Below are 13,008 nucleotides of genomic sequence, written 5' to 3' on the forward strand. Positions count from 1 at the left end.
ACGTCACGTGTAGTTTGGTGGTAAGGTGTCCCTATACAGGGTTCCCCTTACGCAGTGGGTCATTCAGCCAAGACTGTGGTTATTTAGGATATATCCTGTTATTTCAGGACAATATAAGGGTACTACCTACACCATCTAAGTGTTTTACTATGTTTAGTAACAGGTATATATAAATTACTAGTACTTTAGTTACACTCACCCACACCTCTTCGGTTCTTTTAATTGTTTTTATCAGGTTTGTGTTTTGTTTATGTGGTGTCCAAACAGTTATATTTTAAGTTGACCTTAATTAAAAAAATAATCTTTATTAGGGTGTTTCTCTTTGTGCCACACTAAAGCGATTCTTGTCTATCCTAGACTGCTGAAAGAACATGTCATAAGTTTAATCGGAAGCAACCAGCACCAGTAACGATGGCAATTAAAAATAGAATTAATCAAACTATAGTATTCTAAAAGAGGACAGCGTTCCTCAATGATAATATAAATGAATTCCAGAGGGTATGGGATACATGGTTCTCCCAGTTAACATGCATTGCTCACAAAATAAATCTATTAACTGTAAACCAGGGACAACCTTGCTGAAGACAAGACCCATAAAGATTCTTTATTGGTTCATCCAAGTACATGGTATGTGTTCAGCAGAAAGTCATATTATATAGATTAATCCAATGAACCAAAACCCGTTGTAGTAAAGAATCACATAGGACCTCTACGCATTAAACTACTGCATAATATTCCTGTACAAACTGTATCTTACTACTGTATATACTAATTTGTAACCTAATTATTTCTGCATGTTATGTTTAACCCCACCCTAACCCTTTTTTGGATTTTTGTACCCCCTCCCCCCTGAAAACAGAATAAAATAAATTCAAAGTAGTGGGGGGGGGGGGGGGGGGGTGTGAGAGGGGGAAGGTACGATGGTTACCTAAAATGCATTCATGGAAAAATGTAAGATTTTTCAGAGTGATGAAGAACACTTATGAGCAGCACACACACTCCTCTAAAACCTACCTGTTCCCATACTCTCACAGCACAATGCTTCCACTGCAGCCAGGGATTCTGGGTAATGGCATGCAAATGAGCATGAAAAGACTTTTCACAGTATGTTGTAACCTACTTTGTAATGCCACGACTCATTGGTTGTACGTGAAACAATTTGCTGCAGTGTTTTTTAAACCAGCTACATTGTTCAGCTTGGTATCTATTGTATAATAGCACATAGTCCCATATAGATGCAATGGGTTAGAAAATCCTTCCTCTGATAGTTTATATGTAATGTACATTTATAGTATATACTGCAGGTAAAAGCTTTCCTTTTTTTTTTTTTTTTTAAAGATATCTCTGAAATGTAGATTTATAGTTACTGTACTCCTCATCAGATAGAAATGCAGATCGAAAGTTGTGTAAAATAGTTACTTGTGTTGTTTAAATAGTATTTGCTGTTGGCGATGGTTGATGTTGATATCGCACAGTAAGGTTAACGTGCTGACGATAGAAAAGTGCAGGCCTCAGTAACAACATGCCCAAATTTGTCCTTTTTCACCCTAAACCCTTGTAGAATACAAAGTTGCATCTTAAATGCTTTCCCCCCTCTCATCGGGGGCATAGTAATTAGAACAATTATATCTGTGTTAGCATATCTTTTTAAAGCAGCAGTTCAAGCTGCTGGTTTTTGTTTTATTATTATTTATTTATTTTCCCCTTTTAATATGTGCATCAATACAATTCACACAATTAGTAATTTGCCGATCGATCTATTCTCATGATCAGCGAAGATTTGGCTCGGGGGTTCACCAAATGTCTGTCACTGCAGCAGAAGAGGACCAAAGATGCAAAGTTCTGTGGGGAAGATCATGTGACCAGGCAGGCACTAGATACAATTGGTGCATTGCTAGGGAGAGGGCAGGGGTGTGTCAGAGCCTGTTTCAGAAGGGGATGTGACTTTGTAAATGGTTGTTATTGAAACAGAAAATACTTGTTACATTAAAAATGTCATTCAGACTTTAAAAAAAAAAAAAAAAAGCAATGCTACAAGTATTTTCTCATAGTACAGAACTGATTTAATTATAAAAAAAAAAAACCATAGCTGGATATTGGTGTGTACACATGCTGGACAAGGGTGTTTTTGGGGGGGGGGCGAGTGACCTTTTATCTAAATTGTCGAGCCCTGTATACACACAGACGTCTTTGGAGGTTACATGTGTTCATTCCAGCTCTGGGTACCCCCTGGTCCCGAGATACTTACCAGGTCAGGTACCACAAATCCGATCCCCATCAGTGGGAACAAATGGCATTTAAATCTCCACATTACGCGGGCCAATAGGAAGCCATGATGACCTCTGTAAATAAATACCAGGAACTAACTGGTGGGACCTTCTCCAGTAAATATCTCTGGACCTGGGGGTCCATGGAGCTGAAATGAACGTAGATAAGCTCCGGCGCCCCCCCCATACTTCCCAACTATATATAGAAGGGGAGCCAAGAGGAACTGCTGCTTTAAGCTTCTTGTAACACAGGCAAAATGGAATTAAGAAACACATTTCTATTTTGCCTAGTACTTTTAATCCTATAGTGTTTGAAACCTAAAAAATACCCATGATATTTACTAAAGCACTATAAAGGAGCTGTTGACAAATTCTTCCGTTGCTAAAGGGGTCAACAAAGGATTCTGGGATGAATTCCATTAAAGTTTCTTTGGTGCAACATGTGTGATACTAGTGGTTAAAAGACCACCAAGCATTGTCTTTGGTAAACCTGAAACTTTTTAAAACAGCTCTATTGATGTATATATTCTAGCCCTTTTCTCATATTGTTGATCCTTTTTACCAGTTTTTTTTTTTCTTTTATTTCAAAACGGGCTCAGATGTACAAACTTCTTTTTTCTTTTATACAGCCGGGTAATTTAAAATTATTTTCTGGAAGCTGAATTGGGGTGGTTAAAGCTGCAGTTCAGTCAATATCCTGCATGTGGGTTTTTTGTTAATCAGTTCTGTAGTAAGAAAAAATACTTTTAGCATTTTCTGTTTTTAAAAAAACAACTTTGAAAGACCAATTTTCTTGTATTCTATTTTAACAGCCATTTGCTAAGGCACCGCCCCTTCATGTCCTGTCACAAGCCCTGGCACACACCTTTGTCAGCCCTGCCGTCCGTCTAGCACATGTCAGTGCAGGATTGCTCATGAATATTCATGAGCTTCCACTGACTGACAAGCAGAATATAAACAGATCCCTTCACTAATTATGTCACCAAATTTCGACCTATCAATACATGGAGAACGAATTGACCAGCAGCTATACAGTTCTTTAGGTAATTAGAGATTGCACACATGAAACTATTGAAGTAAAAAAAAAAAAAGACTGAACTGCAGCTTTAAGATGTATAACATACACTGTATATGAATTTTAAGAGATGAAGGGGGTTTGAAACAAGCACTGCAAAAGAATCCGGGCTCCACCCCCCGCGTTATGCCATGTGTGAATATTATCTTTCTTCAGTACATGTACCACAGTATATAGTGCCACGGGACATTATCACCTTTGGAGGATTGATTATTTTCCGTTCTCACCTATCCTTTTATGGACTCAGTATATTATCTACACCATTCACACAGGAGTTTTTGCAGCACCCCATGGGGACTTGTTCCCACTTCACTACGTATATGAATTTTAGCTGTCGGACAGAGCTACAGCACTTTTTTTCACTCTCTCCATAATTGGGATAAAGAGGTGCCCGTACCATTTGTCTTATTGGATGCCTTTATTTAAAGCTGCAATTCCCCTTACTCAAATGTTATTTTACTTTTCTTTCTCTTTTTAAAATATATTTTTGCACAGAATTGGACCCGTAGGTCTCCTGGAGCGGGACCACATTTTGTATTTTTTGTTTAGCTTTGGGGGTCTCCTGGTGTCCGAGATATCTACTTAGTGTTTCCGGTCCCTCTTTGGAAATCAATACGACTGCTTTCTCAAGCCTCACTCACACAGGCGAATAGATCGCAACACTGGCATCAATGACATTGCGTCTTCCTATTGCATGACTCGGCAGCCGTCCGTGCTTGTACTTTCCTTTTACCGGCATATAAAGTTAATTTCTCACAAACAGGGGTGGAGGTCACAAGAATAAGGAAACTGAGGTTTAGTTCCCTTGCACCCCCCAGGTTTCGATAATGCAGCAACAAAAGACGACATTTCAGAAATGGGGTATTGTTGCTTTAAACTGTTGCAGCCCTTCTGGCAACATTTGAAATAACACTACTATGTTTTGCTTTTTGAGTTTGACCTTATGCTTAATGTAACTTTATATAGCAGAAACATTGCCGGCAGAAGAAAACGTCACTCCCAAAGATCACAGATTTTCAGAGGAATCTATGGACTCTGCACTAAACTCCGTAAATCCTCCCAGCCCGTCTCCTCGAAATCCAGCTGAATACCGCACCACAGGCAGTGCGTCGACATATTACAGGGGCGCTCTTCAACCTGTGACTGCTACCTCAAACACAGCTCCTCTTCTACGGAGATCGTCCTCAAGCTCAGCAGGCAACAGCTACTATGATGCAAGCAGAAGCCGGATACACAGGAGGATTGAAGGTAACCCTTTCAGAGAGCCGAGACTACTTCTCTGTTCAAACATTGCGGCGTCAAGCAGTGATCTTTTTCTATGTAATAAAAGCAGTGATATCGGATTCTATTACGTGGCCGCAACAGTGCATGTATACCATCTTAGAAAGGAAAGCTATCAAAGGATATGCCAAGCAAGTTGAAAACCAGGTAGGATATTGATCCTTGGAGAGCTCTGAATACTATTTGGTGGCGTCAGGAAATATATATTTTTTATTAGAAATATTTTTTTCCTATGTGAAACATAATTGGCAAATGCTACATTTCTATGTTGTTTGCTTTTCTTTGGATCAATGTAAGAATCTCTCATAGTATTGATTTGGACTTATAACAGATCAGCAGGATGTCAGACTAATCTTCTGCACACCTTTTTTGTGTACTGCATATATTGGCCTTAGTATTAGAAATGCAGCTAATGTGACCAATGGAAAAGGAGGGGAAATTTATAAACTATTTACCTTGTATGTGAATGTGTTCTATGCAATATTAATATGCACAATAGTAAGGTAAATGTTTGCGGGGGAAAAGGGAGAAATAAGGGCAAGTAGAAGAGGCAATAAGGGGGGAGAGAGATGAAGGGGAAACTAAAAAGGAGAGAGCTCAAGGAGTGCCTTCTGGTTTGGCCTTTCCAGCCACTATGCTTCTCCATCCGGTCATTAGGAAATATCTGTATTGTTCATCAGTGCAGGAATTCCTTGTGATTAGAAATTATGTGCATGTATCTACTACGCACTTTATACCAAAATAATTTAGATCTGGAGTCTTTAACTGACAGCCCACGGCCACATCCGTCTCGCAAAGGACTTCCAAGTTTCCATGCTGCTGACAGTCTCTACCTAGCCACCAGGGACAGTGGGGCAGAAGGAAACCTAGTAACTGCTCATCAGAACTGCACTGTACAGATGCTTCCTGCCATTAAGCTGTTTTATATTGTCCCGCTTATTTTATCTGCTACAAATTAGTTCTGAGGCATAGAATAGTAGTAAGACTGTATTATCAGTGCACAGGCAATACGCAGCTGATCCAAGGAAGTAGGGAAAACACTCAGACTAGCTGCTACATACAGTATCCTCTGCCTCTCGTTCTTTCCCAGTGCAGAAGTAGTAAAGTATTTCCCAGTCCAATGTCTCTCACTGGCCCCCCTTCCACGTCTCTCACTGACATCTCTCTTTCATTGTCCACCACCCTATATCTCTTACTGCTCCCTCTCCCTAAATCTGTCTTACTGCCCCCCCCCTCCACTTCTCATATTTCCCACTGCCTTCACACGTCTCCTTTTTATCTCACTGATCCTCTCCCATGGTTTCCACTGCCCCACCGTGCTTCACACTCCCCAAGACAATGGAAACTTTACTAACGTAGGGCCCAATCAAAGATTCATTCAGCCCTTTAAGCTAAAATTATTTTCAGACAGCCTCATTCACAATCTAAAAGCACTATTTTAGATTGGAGCTTTCAATTTAATATCCGTGTGTTATGATTTAGATTTCAATCCCTGTGTATATTAGGATGTATAATATATATATATATCTTTTTTTTTTTTTTTTGCATCGTAATAAATTCAATACTGTGACCGGTCAACCCCTCTCTCAACAGCTGCAAGTTCTACCACAGGGCCCGAGCTCCACTCCTCAGATCGAGAAACCTCAAGAGGCCACACTAAGGATCCATCCACATGGTCCATAGACGATGTCATGTGTTTTGTAAAGGAAGCAGATCCTCACGCATTGGCACCACATGCCGAGCTCTTCAGGAGACATGTACGAGTATTTCTAATATTTAACACCTTATCTGATAAAAGACATTAGTGAACTGCAGAACATAAGGCACTGAAGGGTAGCGCTGGCCCTGAGTAGTGACAGGAGTTCTCTAGGTATATGATCAGGTAACTGACGGTGTTACACTGTTTAATAAATGGCTGGTAGCTGCATGGACACATCTAGAGGCAGGGAGTGTGTGATCTATACTGCAGTCACCCAGAAGCTTCCAGTACGTGCCACTGTAGGAGACAATACTGGGATTGATGGACCATTTGGTCTGACACATTTGCCAGTTTTTCTGTATAAATACTAAAATGTCATCACTGGGGTAATTTGACGATTGAGATTTGACTGAGTAAATGGCATTAGGTGTCTCCAGAGGCTGTAACAATTAACCACATAAAGATACCAACCTAGTGACTTATCCAATGTGTGGCAAATACCATATATAGAACAAAACGTGATTTCCTTCACAGTGATTTGACAGGTTTCAGATCTGTTAAAAACTAAAAATATATATATTATGTAATAGGGGTATAAGAGGAAACGGAAATTGCATATGAATGATCAATGAGCTTGTGAACCCCTATCTATGTGATCCAATAGTTGAGGAACCCATGCGTTTATCATTTTAACTTCATTAAAGACTTCAAGACACGAGTTATAAACTGCAATTGAATATTTCATTGCAGTTGCCGTAAGTAGGAGTGTTAGTAAATGAGCAGTACCAAAGTACTATTTTTTTCTATTTTTTTTAATCTTATGCATAATCTTCAATCGACAATAAACTTAACTTTAAACACTATATAAGTCTGAGGCCAAGGTGACATGAAACCCCAAATGACATATATCACCTGGCATTACTGACCACGTTACATGTGATGACATATTCCGGCCATTTGCCATTGATTGCCAACTCTATATTGGGGGAAGCCCTGAACATTTCTGTACCCTGTCAACATGATGGAGCTGCAAAAGCAAGTAGTGCACATTTTCCACTCAAACATTTTTCAATGTTTTTATGTAATTGACAAAGCCGTTTATAAACTGTGAAAGGCATTTATTTTTCCTCTTGATTGGGGTAATGGTGCATTGAACATTTTCTATAACTTGTGTGCCAATCCGACTTAAAAATGTACATTTTCGATATAAAAATGATGAAGACTTCCTTTCTTTACATCTTTGTAACACCGGTCACGTGTATAGGTTTGAGATGGAAACATTTGGAGCGCTTGTTGTATTGTATTGTATGTCTTTATTTATATAGCGCCATAAATGTACATAGCGCTTCACAGTAGTTATACATATCATATAAATAAGAAATAATATAAATAACAGATCATGGGAATAAGTGCTTCAGACATAAAAGTAACATTAAGGAAGAGGAGTCCCTGCTCCGAGGAGCTTACAATCTAATTGGTTGGTAGAGAGAACGTAGATAGACAGTAGGAGGGAATTCTAGTAAGTGCGTCTACAGCGAGCCAAGCTTTATGTATCATGTGTCCATGATTATCCAGTGCTATTCATATGCTTCTTTAAGCAGATGTGTCTTAAGGTGGGTCTTAAAGGTGGATAGAGAGGGTGCTAGTCGGGTACTGAGGGGAAGGGCATTCCAGAGGTGTGGGGCAGTCAGTGAAAAAGGTTTAAGGCGGGAGAGGGCTTTAGATACAAAGGGGGTAGAAAGAAGACATCCTTGAGAAGAACGCAAGAGTCTGGATGGTGCATACCGAGAAATTAGGGCTGAGATGTAAGGAGGGGCAGAAGAATGTAAAGCTTTAAAAGTGAGGAGAAGAATGGAGTGTGAGATGCGGGATTTGATCGGAAGCCAGGAGAGGGATTTCATGAGGGGAGACGCTGAGACAGATCTAGGAAAGAGTAGAGTGATTCTGGCAGCAGCATTTAGGATAGATTGTAGGGGAGACAGGTGAGAGGCAGGAAGGCCGGACAGCAGGAGGTTACAGTAATCAAGACGGGAGAGAATGCGGGCCTGAGTCAGAGTTTTAGCAGTCGAAAAACAGAGGAAAGGGCGTATCTTAGTTATATTGCAGAGGAAAAAGCGACAAGTTTTAGAAATGTTTTGAATGTGAGGGGCGAATGTGAGAGAGGAGTCGAATGTGACCCCTAGGCAGCGTGCTTGGGCTACTGGGAGAATGATCGTATTTCAAATAGCAATGTGGAAGGAGGTAGTAGGGCCAGGTTTGGGAGGAAGTATAAGGAGCTCTGTTTTTGCCATGTTAAGTTTCAGTCGGCGGATGGCCATCCAGGATGATATTCCAGAGAGGCATTCAGAAACTTTGGTCTGTATAGCAGGTGTAAGGTCAGGGGTTGAAAGGTAAATTTGTGTGTCGTCAGCATAGAGGTGATATTTAAACCCAAAAGATGTGATTAGGTCGAGAGTGTGTAAAGAGAAAAGAGAAGGGGTCCCAGGACAGAGCCCTGGGGTACACCCACAGAGATATCAATAGAGGAGGAGGAGGTGTTGGCAAAAGAGACACTGAAAGTACGATGGGAGAGGTAAGAGGAGATCCAGGATAAAGCTTTAGTCCAAATACCAAGAGTATGGAGAATGTGAAGGAGAAGAGGGTGATCCACGGTGTCAAATGCTGCAGAGAGGTTGAGTAATATGAGCAGAGTGTAATGACCTCTGTCTTTGGCAGCATGGAGGTCATCAGTTATTTTAGTGAGGGCTGTTTCAGTAGAGTGAGAAGTGCGGAAGCCAGATTGTAGAGGGTCTAGAAGAGAATAGGTGTTGAGAAAGTGTAGCAATTGAGAGAATACAAGACGTTCAAGACGTTCAAGGAGTTTGGAGGCAAAAGGCAGGAGGGAGACAGGTGGATAGTTAGAAGGACAGGTAGGGTCAAGCTTGCTGTTGTTGGCGCCCGTGCTGTGCAGTGATGACTGACTTGTCACTCACATCTGCCACCGGCCACAGTGCTCCCCAGCCACATCAGAGCCGGATCTGGCACGCTAGGACAGTCAGTGGCACGCAGACACACTCTCAGACACACAGAGCGCGCCCTCCCCCCCTACCACCTAACCACACTGGCTCCTAAAAATTCTGTCCGGCTCCTATGTATTTTATATTTGTGTCCACCCCTGAATATGTTGGCTACAATTAATATATCATTAAATATTTTCTTTACCCCATACAGGAAATTGATGGAACGGCTCTTCTGTTACTTAGAAGCGACATGATCATGAAATACATGGGACTAAAGTTGGGTCCAGCTTTGAAGCTGTGCTACCACATTGAGAGACTTAAGCAAGGAAAGTATTAGCAGATGGAAGTAAGAGGATATGTCTGTTCATAGGATTTACCTCTCAACTCATGAAACCAGTGTTTTTTCTACCAGTCATCTCCTGTATGCCTAAGCCTGCACTTGCTACAAAATACCTCCTCTGTAATGTAATGCAGACACTAAATTACTAAAGTATTTTTACTAACCTTCAGTATTTTTTTTTTATTTTTTTTTTGTACACGTTTAACGCTAAAGTGATGCTGGACGATAGAAGAGGAGGAGAAACTTCTTGGCTTTTGTGTACTGTACAAATTGCAAGGGAAAGATGCGTTTGCTGTATAAAGTTTGATGCAGGCGTTTCCGAATTATTATTTTTTGTAACCAAAACGGCTAAATCCCAAAGCAACATGTGTCGATGAGTAGCTGAAAAGAAAAGCATCATTGAGAACAAGACAAGGATTGCCATTTAGATGTTTTGAGAAGCAACAGTTGTTAGGCAATGTTGCTTTAACACTGACAATCATCATACTCCCAGGTCATCATGAGATTTACATCCAGTCTTTGGTTTCACAGTCCAAAACGTGTATTCTGGTTCCTAATAGTCCTACATTCTTGAAGGAGAACAGGCTTCAAATGTCTGAACTGGACTACAACCTCATGATGACATGGAGGTAGGATGGCACTACAGGTAAAAGCAGCAATCGTCTCTGGTAATTTCTCCAAATGTATGCAGCGGTCCAAAACCAGAGGATCTGTAGTGTAGGACTGCTGTGGTTACCTCAGCCTCCTGTACTAGAGAAACTGGAAGAAAATAGCATTTGCTCTCAAGATTCTGAGCCAATCGGGAGCAGTGTGTCAGTGACTATTACATGTACCATGTTGAGGGGAGCTCGGTGGCAGCCCTGCACCATAGCTCACCTCCGGCTCAAACTATATAAATGTGCATATATAATTGTACCGTGTGAATTGCAGCTTTAACAAGAGTTGATAACTGGCTCTGGATTGGCGGGACAGGTTGATCCAGTTCCAATGTCATGGTCGTCCATAAGCTACCAATCCCATATTGCTAAAAAGCTGGACTAAAATCAAGCTGTCCCATTCCTATAGATCCAATTGGCAGCACCAATATTGTCAACCTGTCTTCATGTCAGCATCAAGATAGAATCCAGTTCTTAATTTAGTCTCCTTTATCCATAGTGATACAGGACTATTACCAACCACAACTCATTGACGATTAGAAAACCATGACTGAGCCATAGTCAAATGATGAGATGGAGCAACACACACAGTAGCTTTAACTTCCTCCCATTAGGCTGCTGTGCTTCTTGGTTGACTGCAACATCAATGGGTACATTTAGTAGCAATATTGTACTATTTCATCATAGTGGTTACCACTTCTCCATTTTTTAGAACAAAGGCTTGGAGAAAGAAAAGAAAAAAAAAGGGGGGTGGATATCTATTGGGGAAGATACATTTTTATCAAGTCCAAGGTTACAGTCATCATTTTTTTTTCTTATTATTATAACATTTATGTGATGCAACTTTTGTCTAAAGTATGAATGATAGCCCATGTTTATAAGGGAGATTTGTCCCTACATTCCTTAAGGTGATGTCAAAAATCTATTCCTAAAGCATTACCCACACAAAACCCTTTTTATGTTTGAAGAGGTGTTTTGCATTGTCAGAACAATAGCAATAATCTGTACAGTTTAATATTCCCAGAAATAAATTCTGTACTTGGAGTTATTCATGCATTCATGTTTGCTTAGGAGTGAGGAAACTATTACTAGCTGGGTACTCCCTGTTCTATGCAATAATCAAGGTTATGTATAAGATTTGAACTATTAATTTTGCTTTATGTTCTAGTATGGGGTTTTGAAATTAATTTGTATTTTTCTTAAAGGTTTACCGTATAATGGTAAATTGGCACCACACAATCACCCTATATCTAAAGAAAAGAAAGACGGTGCCATTTTTATACAAGCTACAAATGTCACTGCGATGAGCAAGTGAGTTTACTGTCACTGCCAATAAAATTTACATCAGGGACAAGAATGTACATTTTATTTGTGTAGAGAAACGATTGTATGTAATAGTGCAGATAGCGACCGGGCTATTTCTTAGGGAATTTGTAGTGTAAACAGGATTTTTTTATTATATTTCCTACTGCCTTTTGTATATACAGTATATATATATTAAAAAAAAAAAACTTCTAGTTAAAATGTGTATTTTTGACAAATTTCCTGTTGAAAAAGACCTTGCTTAGTTGTTGTTCCTCAGGTTTTAGCAGATATGTTGCTAAATCTTATGTTCTTTAGCCTTTTCTTTTCAACTTTTTGTTAACGACTGCAAAACAAACTTTAAATGAGCGAGTCATTTTGGTTTTTAAGGATTATTTTTTATCCTTGTGCTGTAATAAACTTTGAGCTAAAAACAGAGGGTACCAAGTTTGGATGCGCATACACTATTTGCGTCTGTATAAAGACACGTGCACAAATGTTGTAAATGCAGGAACCTTTGTGGAGAGAAACAAAAACAGTACAATTTTTTTTTTAATGCCACGCAGAAGACGTCCTGCCATACCTCATGCATACAGAGGTACGCACAAAGCAGTGCACGAGTCTCAATACAAAAATTAGAGACAGCGCCTTATGGATGAGCTCTAGCCTCCTAAACATCAATTTATGTCACATGTTTTTTTCGATACTTTTCATGTAGTATTTCATTTTAATACAGTAAGGCACTTAGGAGTTACATTACCCTGAGCCAGTATCATTCTGATGGGCCATGTGAGCCCTCATGCTAACTCGTAATGTGTGCTTAATTGGTCTGCTAAACGTTCTCCTACTTTATTGGATTGGTCCTCACTATAAAAATATTAAACCGCAGGTCTGAAACGTAAGGCGCATGCTTTTCTCTAATTTAGAGACCAACAGCAATCATTTCTCTGCTCATCTCATGGTCCAGTAATAAAATACTGGGGACTGGTAAAAAGTTTATGCAACAGGGGTTTTAAAAGGTTATTGGTATCACAGGATGAGGTCTATATGCCAATCAAGTGTTATGTCATACGTTTTTTAACTTTATTTTCAACTGGATGTACTTATTCGTTAAATAAAATGTTCGTGTCTGTTTTGTATCTGGTGGAAGGTGTGTGGTGTAATGGAACTGGAAACCTATTGATTTAAGTACAGTATCTCAAGGGTACAAATAAAGTACAGTTATGTAACGTCACAGAACACAAACCTGGTATGGTACATAAGCAGGACTGGAAATATATCCCTGACATTCATCTGTCCAGATAAAGTCGCTAGTTCTCCCCCCACCTCATTCCCACCCAGATCCTCCTTTTCTCTAGTCTGGGTGGCTTAAACTCGCCAGAACCTCAA

General features: G+C 40.0%; 1 protein-coding gene across 6 annotated transcripts in view; it reads left to right on the top strand.

Moving 5' to 3' along the window:
- The window catches only part of SCML2 (Scm polycomb group protein like 2), a 136,640-nt gene extending 123,882 nt beyond the window's left edge, over positions 1-12,758 (top strand). For 5 of the 6 annotated variants that reach the window (XM_075589787.1, XM_075589788.1, XM_075589789.1 and 2 more), the window contains 3 exons: positions 4,309-4,590; positions 6,217-6,380; positions 9,533-12,758. In XM_075589787.1, coding sequence (XP_075445902.1) covers positions 4,309-4,590; positions 6,217-6,380; positions 9,533-9,658 — 572 coding nt within the window. In that variant the 3' untranslated portion in view covers positions 9,659-12,758. The remainder of the gene's footprint in view (positions 1-4,308; positions 4,591-6,216; positions 6,381-9,532) is intronic. The other variant, XM_075589791.1, reaches the window with a different exon arrangement.
- The last annotated feature ends 250 nt before the right edge of the window (positions 12,759-13,008 follow it).

Source organism: Ascaphus truei, chromosome 3 (assembly GCF_040206685.1).
Source record: "Ascaphus truei isolate aAscTru1 chromosome 3, aAscTru1.hap1, whole genome shotgun sequence".
Lineage (NCBI taxonomy): Eukaryota > Metazoa > Chordata > Amphibia > Anura > Ascaphidae > Ascaphus > Ascaphus truei.